Here is a 13,530-nt window from a genome sequence, read left to right as displayed (position 1 = left end):
AGATAAACCTACCTTGCCAGGCTTGAAAAGAGCCTGAAGTTTGTCATACCTATACCATTACTTGGGTAGATAAAAACAAGGTAGTCCTGGATCCTAAGTAAATGTTTTTGTTTCAGGTGATCTTTAGGTTATAAATCATTTAGTGATTGTTCAAACTTGCAATAGCACTAACTTAGACCAGTCTTCAGGGGGGACTTAAACCAGTCTTCAGAATTCTGCCATTGCAACTAGCTATAGTAATGTGGCTACAATTTCTGTTATTTCCTGCCAGCTTCCCACAAGCAAAGTCAATGGGGAAGTTGGCAGGAAGTTACAGGTTACAGTCAGATGAGGGCCTCATTTAACAGCACACATGGCCCTTGCTTAATGACAGCAACCAGGACCAGCTAGAATTATCATTGTAACCAGAAGATACTTGCATGTTGTGGTGACTAAATATTAATCTGCCAAAGAAAAATATTTTTGACCAAGACCCTAATATTCGTAAGTTTTATGGAAACCTGTAAGTGACAGACACAATATTTACAAGCCAAAATATCAATCTTCAATAATTTGACTAATCACATTTACAATCCAAATACTCTCTTTCCTTTACTTATCTGTAAATAAAGAATATCAGCCACCTGGTATAGCACTGTGATAAACCATCATTAAGGAACCTAAGCAACAAGCTGTAATCAATTTCATTCATTTTCATTCATAACCTTTAATAAAGTTAAATTTAGAAAAGATCAAAAACATACAGATTTATTACTTACAGATACAACACAGTCAGCTATAGGTTTTTTAAGAGTATTCTCTGCAGTTTCTTTTAGTTTAGTGAGAAGCATTCCTGTAATCTGCTCAACTGTAAAGTTTCGTTCTTCTTCCATATATTTAACCTTAGTTAGAAACAAAATGATATTTTAATTTGTAATTTTCCAGAGTAATTTTCCCCACTAAATCTTTAACAGTATGTTTAAAGTTTAAATATATTTTCCCCTTTGCTTCACAAATAAGCACAAAAGAGCAATCAACACTATGTTTTATTTTTCATATTTTTAAGAGAAAAAATTCTGATCATACTTATTTTATCTCAAAGAATGTATCTCAGTCAACTGCAAAAGATAACTTTACTTGGAACAGCTTGTATCTTGCATTGTTTAACTTTAATATTAATAAACAACATCTCCCTATCTCAAGTCCTTGGGAAGGACTTGATAAGTAGACAGAAATTTAGTCTAAACATCTGGCTGACTGACTAACCAACAATAATTTATAAGCCACACAACTCTCATCTCTTTAAGGAAGACTGTAGCAGTTTAATTCTTAAGATTTGAATAATATCTGTATTTTTCTGCTTTTATTTTTTTTTCTGTCAAAAATTCTAATAAGCATATGTGCACATTCAAGGTCATACCTTAATGCCAAGTGAAAGAGAAGACAGCTGGACAAGCTCATAAGCAAGTTTAGCTTTTTCATCTTGAACAAAAGGATCCGAAAATGCACGACCATGGAATCTTTTAAAACCTTGCACTGTATTCTTTGCATTTGAAATTACCTAGAAAAGAACAGAATTTAGCTTCATGTAACAGAACATTAATACTTTTGCAGTAAGCTGTAGAAACACTTTGAGGAGAAAGTAAAAGAACACTTTTATATAATGTCATATTTTTAATGGTGTATAAACTTACACATTTTTCTTGAAAAGTATCAAAGTATGCTACACAATACAATCAGAAAAACAACTGTAAGTTATTGAACATATATCATAAATAGAATATACAAAATAATACTTCCATATATAATATTGAGGATTTGCCATTCAGGAACTTTACTCAACCAATTACAAGTACTCCTAGATTTACAACTCATTGAGACCAGAATTTCCACAGCTAAGCAAGGCAGTTGTTGGGTCATGCCTGATTTTATGACCTTTTTGCCACAGTTATTAAGTGAATCATGTAGTCATTAAATTTATCATTAAATTTATTAAATCCCCCATTTACTTTGTTTGTCAGAAGTCAGATAGGGAGGTTGCAAATGGCCTTGAGATGCTGCAACCATTGTAAATATATGCCTGTTCCAAGCACCTGAATTTTGATCACATGATCATAGGGATATTGTGATGGTTGTGAGCATGAGGATTGGTCATAAGTCACATTTTTCAGTACCATTATAACTTTGAATGTCTACTAAACAGTCATAAGCCAAGGACTACCCATATGTGCAAATGAGGTTAGAAGAAATTTAGTCACCTAAATTGTGCAACAGTTACTTAATTTTCTTGAGCAATAAACTGTTTTTTTCTTGCTATAACTAATTCACTAACTCAACTACCAGCAAACTTTTCAATGCATTTCTTTCTGGTAGGAGTGATGCAACCTTAATGAAATAAAAACTAGTGATAGTATCAAATATTTTTGGTTAACCCTTAGTAAAGCAAATAGTCAATATACTGTCAAGTCAGAATTTAAGGTGAAAGGATATTGTGGATGAGTAAAATTAGTAAAGATCTAGATAAAGTAAAGATCTTTATCTAGAAGATAAAAAAAGATCTTTATCTAGAAGATAAAAAATCATTACAATTTCCTTTATATTTTAAGGCCATGTAAAGATTATTTTTTTTTGTTATGTCCTATTTGTTAGCAACCACCTGATCTGAGTGTTGCAAGCCAAGCCTCTCATAAATCACATATTATAATGTAGGCCATGTCAGTATTTCCATTTTAAAACATAACAACCCTAACACAGAAAATGAAACATAGCTGCATTAATAATTTGCACTTTTCTGTTTTAACATATAAATTGAGTTAACATTTGACTGATCCAGGCATCTACAAGGCGTCCAATACATCTGAGTATAGTATCTATATGAAAACACAAAGATTTCCTCAAATTGAGCCCAACTCCTAGTATCTGGTATCCTTACCATTTTCTTGGCAGTTTTATAAAAGTTATTTCCTTTGTGGGGGATAGTTTATCTATTTTCCACTCTACATCCTTGGAATTTCCATGAAGTTTGCTTAAATACTCACTGCAGCTGATCCTATTCAATCACAATTGGCTAAAGCACAATAATCTTATAATAGTGTTCAAATATTAAAGCAAAAGATAGTTATAATTCATAATCATAGGTAAATCATGTCACTTCTAAACTTATGCAAGTACTATAAAATAAAAGACATATCATTACAACCCCCTTATAATTTCATGTTGGAACAATTCAGCTCTGGATTATCTCTTCATCCCCTATACAATGGGCCAATAGAAATTTTACAGGTGTAGTTTGTATATTTCTGAAAGTCTTTTATCCAGAATCAGGAATGGAATTTTTGAGGTTTGTTTTTGTGTGTGTGCCTTAATTTAGCGACTAAATTCCTCCTTAAATTCAATTACTGAGGACAGTTAAACAACCAGAACAGGAAAGAAATACACGAGAGACATATTGGCATTAGTTTACTCCACTATAAAAATTTCCAGAATAGAATTCCAGAATACATTTCACATTATTCACCAAGTTAGAATACTTTTTATAGGATAAGCAAACACAGTATAGAAAATATGTTTCAAGAATTCAAATTAATTAAGCCTGAATATGAAATATTTAACACAACTATTTTCATACATACCAAAAACTGGTACAATTAAGTATTCTCATGTTTTTCTAGCAATTGTATAATTATTTTTAAAAATTAACATAAAAGCCTTACCTGGCTCTTGGCTGCAGCTCCAATTGAACGGTTCTTGGGTCCAAATGATACACATGACCTAACATAAAATTAAAAAGTTTTAAAAGTTAGATCAGAGAACTTGAATATTGTGTATATTTCCTGCTTTCAGTTGCTTATAAAATACAAAAGGTGAGATATAAATCTAATAAATAAATCTTGGTAAATTAAAATTGCTTCTATGGAACATGAACCATTTTTAGTTATCCATTCAACACAGCCCACCAAATTTTCTCCAACAAGTTAGCTTTTCTGATAAACTTTTTATAGATAAATTTATAGGCAAATGATTTTAGGATTATTATTCATCATGTTACTGACTTGGGTTTAAGTGAGATTTTTTTGCTATAGAAATTAATAGAAATAGAATTAATTCCTATTAAATCTGTCCCAAGATTTCCAATTTTTAAGAAACAGATTTTCAAGAGAGCTTGAAGAGAGAACATATATAGTATTTTATCCTTTCAGAGTCATCTTCAGAGTCTCCTTGAACCAAGAGATAGGCAGCACATAAAATTTGGTAATAATAATCCTTGGAACAGACTTGATAGATGGACAAAAATGCCAGATCTAGTCTAAACATTTGGTTGACTATGCAACACTATAATATCAATACTTAGAGAACCTCCGCGTCTGATTAAGAGAAGCTGATATACATCCTAATTCATCCCACAGAAGACTTGTGTTATGGAATTCACTCAAAACCACAAGTATGCCCCATGAAAAATGTATATAAATGAAACTTTACTGGAAAAGGTGCCTGTTTTATTGTTGTATTTAGTAGTTATAAACTACACAGGTAGAAGAAAATACAATACAGAATAAATTATTTTAAAGCAGTATGCACTGCTGCCCAAACTACCACTGAAAAATAATGTATTTATCCTGCCTTTATACATAAACATACATACTATTTTCCCCAGAACAACAGGTGTGAGGTGGGTTGGCTGAAAGAGAATGATTGGCTCAAAGTCACCCACTAGCTTGACGTGGGACTAGAATTCAGTCTCCTGATTGCTAGGCCAACACTTTAACCACAACACCATCCCTATATCTTACATATATTTCTCCACAATATATTCTACACTATCAAATTTTAAATATCTTCTTTCCAAATCTGATACTAGCCAAGAATCCAAACTATTACTAATGTAATGTGTCTTTTAATAAAACTTATGGTACAAGACCATTTAAATAGATGAATATATTTGAACATATTCAAAGAATCAAGAAACATAAAACTAAACTTCCTCACTTTTAAGACATATACAGATTAATTTTTCTTAGGAAAAACAAACAAGTTCGCAATATAATTGGTCTTAAAGTTCAGTTTATAAAAAATACATACTGAACATGACAGAGTAAGAAAGAGATCAAAGATGCACAGATCAAAATAAGGACATAAAGGAAGGATGAAGGACATACATGTGCATGTAATAAGATTAAACTGAGAAAAAAATCAGAAATGTAAATACTGTGCAGCTACAACAGGCAATTTATTTACAAAATGGAAAATATATATATGAAAACTATGCAGAGAATACAGAATTTAAAATAAATCCAGAATGAAATATATTTTCTAAAATGTAGATTTTACAATGATCCTATTTCCAAGGTTTATAAAATACAAAATTTCCCACACCAAAATACTAGATCGGAGTTCTCTAATGTGGAGTTTAAAAAGGATTTCTAGCATCTTTAAGGAAAGTGGAAGCAGCATCAGATGATAAGCCAACTAAGTGTATAGCTAGAGTACACTAGGGCTGCTTCCATTAACCTATTTGAATTAATTTTCTTGATCTAATCAAAGCTTTTATGGCAGAAGTCTGGCTTTCTGTTACTACACTACAACTTATATACCTCAACTGGTCACACTGGTTGTCCTGATTAAGAATTAGGGGCACTAAAGTTTCCCCACTACTACACTGAAGGATATACTTAAGACATTAGTGAACCTGATTTCAGAAACGCTTAACAAGTTTCTCACTGAATAGTTTACCATCTGACAAATCACACTAAACTAAACTTATCTCCCTGAAGACAAATAACCTCTTCCCAGGAAAGCACAGATTTGCAAGAGGTAATTTAGGTAAAATAATGGAATCCAACCTCATGTTCAGTGTAGAGAGAAACACATCCAGTAAAGGAAAAGTCCACCACCTCTCCTGGTTGATTCTACTGTCAACCACTCCTTTGTAAACTTAAAAATAACATTCAATCACCACCTTTTTCTTGTAATAGTAGTACAATTACGCTTTGTCTGTCACAGCCTTTTTTTGTATGGCACTCCTTCAAATACAAGAGAACCACTTTCACATCCCTCTCCTCAACTTTCTCTTCAAAAGTAAAGATACCAAATTCCCAGTCTCTGATTATCTTTGTTGCACTTCTTTGGATCTCTTCCAATTTACGTTCTTCGTTTAAATAAAATTAAATAGAATGGAGTTTTTCATTTCAATACTAAATATTAAAAATAGTGGAAGGGAAAGAGCAGCATTGGGAAAGAAAATACCAAAGTGCAACAACTATTGGCAGAACCAAGCAGCATACAAAATTTGAATTAGAATTGCATACAAATAATACCAAAAGTACAATGAAGGATTGGAGGGAAAGAGACATTTTGTTGATGCTAGTATTAAACAATGAATACATTTTACATTACTGCAAATCGCCCACTGATGATCCAAAGTCCAGTCCTACTATGCTCACCATATTTGTTCATCAGGGTATATGCATTGCTGTGTTGCATTGCACATATTTTATAAGTTGACTTTATTTACCTGCACAGGATCATATTTTTTAAGTATTACGTAGGATTTTTCTAGAACAGCTTTGAAGTTACACTTAGAGGAGGCAAACTGACAACCTCATGAAATTCCCTTCAGTTTGGATGAAGCCTACACCACCACTACCCCCCAGGACGCCTATTTTCAACGATGTGAACAATACTTCCTTCTCCTCTGCCCAACCGAGCAAAAAAAAAAATTAAAAAAATACAAATACAAATTTAATAGTCATAATGGTTTATAGAAACTGTAAAAGCTCCTGGGTGATTAGCTTATTTTCATTCCACTGTCGGTGTAGGTCGGGATGATCTTTCAAATCAGAGCTCCGATTCCCTCGAGGCATGCCGCAGTTTAGGGGAGGCAGCTTCAGAAACATTTAAACGTGGCTCCTTTCCCCTGGCTCTGCTTAAGAGCAGTCAGCTCCACGACTGGACGGTACCGAACCCATTCCCTTACCTTTTCCCAGGGACAACTCCACGTGGGGCGGAAGGGAGAGAGAGAGAGAACAGGGGGGGAAGTATTCCTCCCAGACGCAGCAGCACCTCGCATTACTCACGAATTAAGGGCGCTTTCCCCCCGCCGGTTCCCTCTGCTTTGAAAACCCAAAGGTGTGGCCGCTCCGTGTGATAATCACCTCTTTTCCCATTCTAGCGAGAAGGTAGAGCTTAAGGGAGGATGGCAGCGTTTTCTAGGCCACCGGCGCTCGAGGGGGAACCGCACCTCTGACAAGTTTGCGGCGCTTCCTGGCCCCTCTGCGGCGTTTCCCCCGCCGCCGCCGCCACCACCCCTCACATATCCCGGAGCTTTCGCCTTAAATTTGATCCCCGGCTTCCCGCCGGAGGAGTTTACTCACGGGGTGCATCGGTCGCTGTACTCGTTGGCGATCGTTTCGATGCCCCCCGCGCGGGCCACGGCCACATAGCAGCTCTGGAAGCCCAAATCGATTCCCACCACGGACATGATGCCTTCGGGGACGAGGGAGAGAAATGCCGGAGAGCGGCCCGAGAGGCCTACTTCAAAAGAAGCTCCTGCACGGGGCCGGCGGGCCGGGTAGGCGAAGAAACTAGAGGCGAGCGGAGGAAAAGAAGAATAATTCTGAGCGGACGCCGCCTGAGGTAGGGTGGGGGGGGGAAAGCCGGGAGACTCTCGCAGTTCACCCGGAGCGGCCGCTCCGACTGTTTAAATGGGCTGCCGCAGCACGCGACTCGGACTGGCTCCTCGCGCTGGTGGGGCGGGGGAAGGAACAGGCGAAGCGGCACCGCAGAGAGATCTCGAAGAATCCTGACCCGTCTAAAGGAAAGGGGAGGGGTAAGCGGGAGATTCTCTCGCGAGATTTCGGGCCGCGATGAGCGCGCCCGCGCGGCACGGGTCGTGATAAATCTCGCTACGGTATCCTCGCAGCGCCCGGATGCCGATGAGGAAATGAAGACGGCGAATAGGGATGGGGGGGTGGGGGAAGGGATAGGTTGCACCCCAGAAGGGCTCCCAAAGCGCATGCTCGGATTATTTGCAATTTCAGAGCTCGGCCTTTTTCACTGCTCTCTCCGATGCACGCCAAGAACGTGCCCGGGCAACTTTTCTGCCGTGCCCTCATGACGTTGTTTTGATCTCTTCTCCAAAAACATGTACTGTATGAAGCAGGCAACAACCCGCAGCAGTTTAGGCTTTTGTGCAATTTGACGCACTCCGTCAACCTCGGTATTAAAAGTCAGGTAAAACTCCCCCCGCCCGCTCCACTCCCAGGACGGGATCATCATTCACCACTTCAGGCTGGGGCAGGCGTATCCCGATCTTTCGTGTCTGCCAGTCTTGGGCCCCTTCTGATTTTAGACAACAGCAGAGTCTCCTTCAAACCTGTCCTGGCTAAACCATCCAAGTTCAGAGACCTGAATCAACCTGAAACAGCAGTGGCCAAGGACTCCATACTGAAATAGGCCAGACAATGAATAATGGATGGAAACTGAACAAGGAGAGATTTAACCTGGAAACAAGGAGAAACTTTCTGACAGTGAGAACAATCAACCAATGGAACAACTTGCCCTCGGAAGTTGTGAGAGCACCATCACTTGAGACTTTCAAGAAGAGTGCCATTTGTCAGAAATGGTGTAGGGTGGACTAGATGACCTACAAGGTCCCTTCCAACTCTGATTATCTGTTACCTGTTAAATAGGAGAAGAGCCTTTCTTTCCTTGCTGCTGCAATCATTATGCAACTTACCTAGCTACTGTCTCTTGTGCAGATTTTTTGAACGTGGATGTGGCGCTCATCTGAATGAAGTTAAACCAGTGTCAAAAAGGAGTCTCACAGTTTTGCTACAAGAGTTCTGTACAGGTGTGTTCTTTTGGGGAGCAGCTTAGTGCTATTCCAGAATCAGACTATCTTGGACAAACTATCAGGATTAGTAGTGCTAGGCATGCCTTCCTGTGGGATAAAGAAAATAAACCATATCTACACTTCTATAGACACAGAATAAGAGATGTAGTGATACAATCATGGAGACAAATAAAAAATAAATCTGAAAATTCCAAACTGGATATTTCCCTTTGAAGCAGTAGTCCACCGTAATATAACGGAGATCAAGAAAACGGCCAGGTACAGGGAAATTTTAGACACACAAGGGAATCTAAAGAGTAGGCAGGAATTGGAAGGACAGGGAATAAAATTGAATTGGTGGACTTACATGCAAATACAAACAAGATATAAAAAAGACAGGAATTTGGAATAGACAATGAATTACAAAAATTAGATAAAATTTTGATTGGCCCAGATGAAAAATTATTATCTAAAATATACTATATAAACACTTATTAGAATGGGATAGAGCAGAGGAGATTGTAAAAGGATCAACGATTGCATGGGGTAGAAATTTTGGACATACTATTAAACTAGAACAGTGGGAAAAGATTTGGAATACCAATTATAAAATAACAAAATTGGCAGCTTACAAGGAAAACAAACACAAAATGTTCTATCGTTAGTACATGGCACCTTCACGATTGGCCAAGATCTACCCAAATCTACAATCAAATTGCTAGAAGTGTGGACATCAACAAGGTACCTTCTTTCACTCTTGGTGGTCATGCCCCGAAGCGAAGAAATACTGGAAAGTGATTCATATGTGGTTAGAGGAGTTAATTGAAAATAAAATTGATTTCGTCCCAGAACTATTCCTCTTAGGAATAATTAAAAGAAACTATAATAGAAAGATAAAATACCTTATATTACACGTAATAACAGCAGCCAGAATTTCCTACGCATAGTACTGGAAGAAAAATGCCATACCTCCCGAAGGTTTAATAATTAAAAAAATCTTCGAGTGCGTGGAAATGGATAAATTAACTACGGCACTAAAAGGGAAAGCTGACACAGAATACAATGCAATGTGGGAAACATGGTATATCTGGATTGACAATAGATATAAGAATAGAACATGTAAATAATGTATATAAATAGTTATGAGGGTACAGAAGTAGAAAAGAGTGGATAGGATGCATACATGTATATATATTGTAACAGTATTGTTCAATTAGTAATGGTATGTATAAATGGAAAACCCAATAAAGTGTTGGAAAAAAAAAGTAGTGCTAAGTCCCTGTCGAAAGGAGCCTGATCATCAGCTTTGAGCATATCCAAGTAATCCGTGCCAAACCAGAGTGGGCTTTGATAAATGGTAAGGTTGCTAGCCCAGCAATCTGTAAAGAAAACCTCACTCCTATTCCATCTCAGAGTGTTTGATGGATATTTTCCTGCCAACGGGTAAAGTTTGGTGGAAGGGGAAGGAAACAAAGCCATGGGAATTCCACCAGGTATGTCTTTAACTTGCCCTGTACAACGTATGCTTGCCATAAATGCCAACAGCACATGCCATCATGCCTGCAGCAGGAGGGGAATCACAAGGGGCAGATGATTTTATTTTGTTCAGATTTTCTGCTGCCTTGAGGACTGATGGATGGCACTATGACTCTGCCATGAAGAAGAGCCCCATACAGTTTAGTGTTAAGTACCCAATAGCAATAGCACTTAAGACTTTATGTACCGCTTCACAGTGCTTTACAGGCCTCTCTAGGTGATTTACAGAGTCAGCAATGAGAATCGAACTGCTGGCAACCGGTAGTTAGCAGAAGTACCCTGCAATACTGCATGTCACTTAAGCCCAATTTCTACCTCTTCTTTTTCTCTTCCGACTAGACTGCTTGTGAGAATGCAACTGCACACATCGATCAGGAAGGAAAAGAGGTTATTGATATATTTTTCAGAAGAGTAACTGTCCTACCTGCAACTGATAGTGTTTTTATTAAATACATGTATGTGTATTTAATAAAGACACTATCAGTTACAAATGGCACTTTAAGAAACTTTTAGATAAACATATTGTGTTCTGTAATTATGAAATAAATATGCATAAACACATCTAAGGTGATACTAAAGGCACCTAAGGTGGTACTAATGGGCAATTTACACTGCTGATTGATCCAGTACACCTTGCAATACAGTAACTCCCATTGAAAATTATTTAAAAGACGGAAATATTAATATAATCCTACAGCTAGACCTTGCTTGAGTAAATTGTTCTAATCTTCCAAAGACTGATACACGAAATATTTTTTTACCTTTTAATACAGACTGAAACTTCAGAAACCTTCCAAATTTGGCTGCCAGATTGTAAATTTAAATCCCACAAACAGCATAATGAATATATAATAAAATGGCAATGTCTTGAATGACAATATCTTGCAGTTTATTGCAACTGGTTAAGCCAAATATTTGGTTTGAATGATGATCTTGAAAAAACAACAATACACTACATCTATGTTTTTCCAATGCATATTGTTGATGTTATCACTCATAAGCTATCACAGGACTGTATCCAGTTCAACACATGGCCGTGTAATAATCCATTCTAAGAGCAACACAGAGGCCAAATCAATGGTATGCAGGCCATCATGAAGTTTGGCCGCACCATGAAGTCTTTAAAAAACCTACTTTGTGGTAATTGTTTCAACTTTAATGAAATCCACGACTTATGACCATTTATTTAATGACCATATGAAACTACAATAGCACTAAAAAAAAGTGACGTGGCCCATCCTTGTATTTGCAACCATCGCAGTATCCCTAGAGTCATGAGATTAAAATTAGGGTATTTGGCAACTGGGATATAACAATTGTGTCCCAAAGTAGGTGATTGACAAGTCAAATTTACATAACTTTGTGATTCACTTAACAACTGCAGTGATTTGATTAACAACCATGGCAAAAAAAAGGTCATAAAATCGGGCATGACTCATTTTACAGCTTAGCAATGGAAATTCTGACCCCAATTGTGATCAAACTCAAGATTATCTGTACTGAAAATAAGTAGCTGGGTTTTTTATCTAGCAGTAGACAAGCTGCCAAAGCACTTTATTTTGTTGCCTGTTACAATAAACCAAGAAGTGATGGTGTTAAGAGAGACAAGCTGTGAAGCAAGGTGAGGAAAGCCAGTGGAAAGCCACCTTCCTCTACACTGGAAGATTTATGGGTTTTGCTACAATGCAGTGGTGGGATTCAAATTTTTTTCATACCAGTTCTGTGGGCGTGGCTTGGTGGGTGTGGCAGGGGAAGGATACTATAAAATCTCCAGACAGAGGTGGTATTTGCTAGTTCTCTGAACTACTCAAAATTTCCACTACCAGTTCTCCAGAACTGGTCAGAATCTGCTGAATACCACCTCTGATACAATGCATCTGAGGGAAAAGTCAATTAATTCCAGTGCCCAAGGAATGGCTGTGTGGGAACAGGAACCCTCATTTACTATTGGCTGATGCAGCTGGAAGTCAGCATTCTGAACACCTAGACAGATATAATTATGTTTGATGTGTAAAATTATAAGCTCAGAATATTATTAACTCTTCCCTCCATTCACATTGTTGTATAACACAAAATATTATAAACATTAAAAAATAGAAATATATAGCGGTATATGCCCTGCCTGTCCATTAAATCCTTTTCTATGTCTACATAGAAATTGTTTGTTGTGATCATAATAAAAGCTACAGCTAATACTAATCCCATGCAATTCTGATGTCATTGTGCATTATCTAAACATGTCATGCACCACATTGCTCATTCTCTATTCTGGGATCTTCATGCACATATGGTACTTGGGAATATCATGTTTCTCAGATGCCAAATTCAAATTACGTTGCAGATAATATTACACAGTTCTTAGAACTCTTGTTGAATTAAAATTTATATTGAGCTATTATCTCACGCAGTTACAATATTAAGACTTTTTCAGCTATTTCATTTTTTTTTCAGAAATGATTATGTAACTTAGTTATTTTAACAGCTTCCTATTTTGTTACAGATATTAAATCCATGAAAGGAAGAACAGTTGTCTCTAAATATGAATATTTTTAATTTGTTCATACGTCATAATAGGAACATGCATAATTGCTATGTTCAAATCCATTATATCATTAATCATAAGAAGAATACACAATCTTTTGGGCTCAACTTGTCAAAAAATTCCCTCCTGAACAAAAGTGAAACAATTTTTTACATATTCATTTATTTAAATATATGTATGGGCTCTCTCTCTATATATATAGGACACCCGATTGGACTCACTCACTCTCTCTCTCTCTCTCTCTGTATGTATGTATGTATGTATGTTATTCAGCTTTGTTCGGGTATTTTCCCACATCATTATAGTTGTGCTTTTAAAGTTGTAGCAACGTTTCAGCAGAATCTCATCTGCCATCATCAGGCTTCTGTATTGTGTTTATCTGTGAGTCAGACTTTTACAGTTGTTTCAGTTTTAAATTTGGGGCTAGCCTACTGCTGTGCCAGAATGGTTTTTTCTTCATCCTGATTGGTTGGGAGTCTTGGTCTGTGTTTATTGGTCTTGGAGTTTGCTGTGTTCTGCTTGATTGGTGTTTCTAATATCTTCTGTCTGTTTTGTGGCTTTTTTTTGTATCTTGATTGGCTGGCAACATTGTGTTCCTGTATTGGAGGCTTTTAGTGCAGCTTGGCTCCGAGTAAATGGACGG

The 13,530-nt window shown here is 37.1% G+C and overlaps 1 protein-coding gene across 1 annotated transcript in view; it reads right to left on the bottom strand.

The window, feature by feature from the left end:
- The window catches only part of HSPA4 (heat shock protein family A (Hsp70) member 4), a 28,521-nt gene extending 20,588 nt beyond the window's left edge, over positions 1-7,933 (bottom strand). The window contains exons 1-4 of the mRNA XM_026687732.2: positions 7,350-7,933; positions 3,693-3,750; positions 1,400-1,540; positions 759-881 (exon numbers count right to left, since the gene is read on the bottom strand). Of these exons, the coding sequence (XP_026543517.1) occupies positions 759-881; positions 1,400-1,540; positions 3,693-3,750; positions 7,350-7,456 (429 nt within the window). The 5' untranslated portion in view covers positions 7,457-7,933. The remainder of the gene's footprint in view (positions 1-758; positions 882-1,399; positions 1,541-3,692; positions 3,751-7,349) is intronic.
- Between the last annotated feature and the right edge of the window lie 5,597 nt (positions 7,934-13,530).

Source organism: Notechis scutatus, chromosome 2 (assembly GCF_049901735.1).
Source record: "Notechis scutatus isolate UNSWTSFEM ecotype Mainland chromosome 2, rNotScu1.2, whole genome shotgun sequence".
Classification (NCBI taxonomy): Eukaryota; Metazoa; Chordata; class Lepidosauria; order Squamata; family Elapidae; genus Notechis; species Notechis scutatus.
Note: the sequence above shows the minus strand (reverse complement) of the source record. Positions and strands in the feature narration are given on the sequence as shown.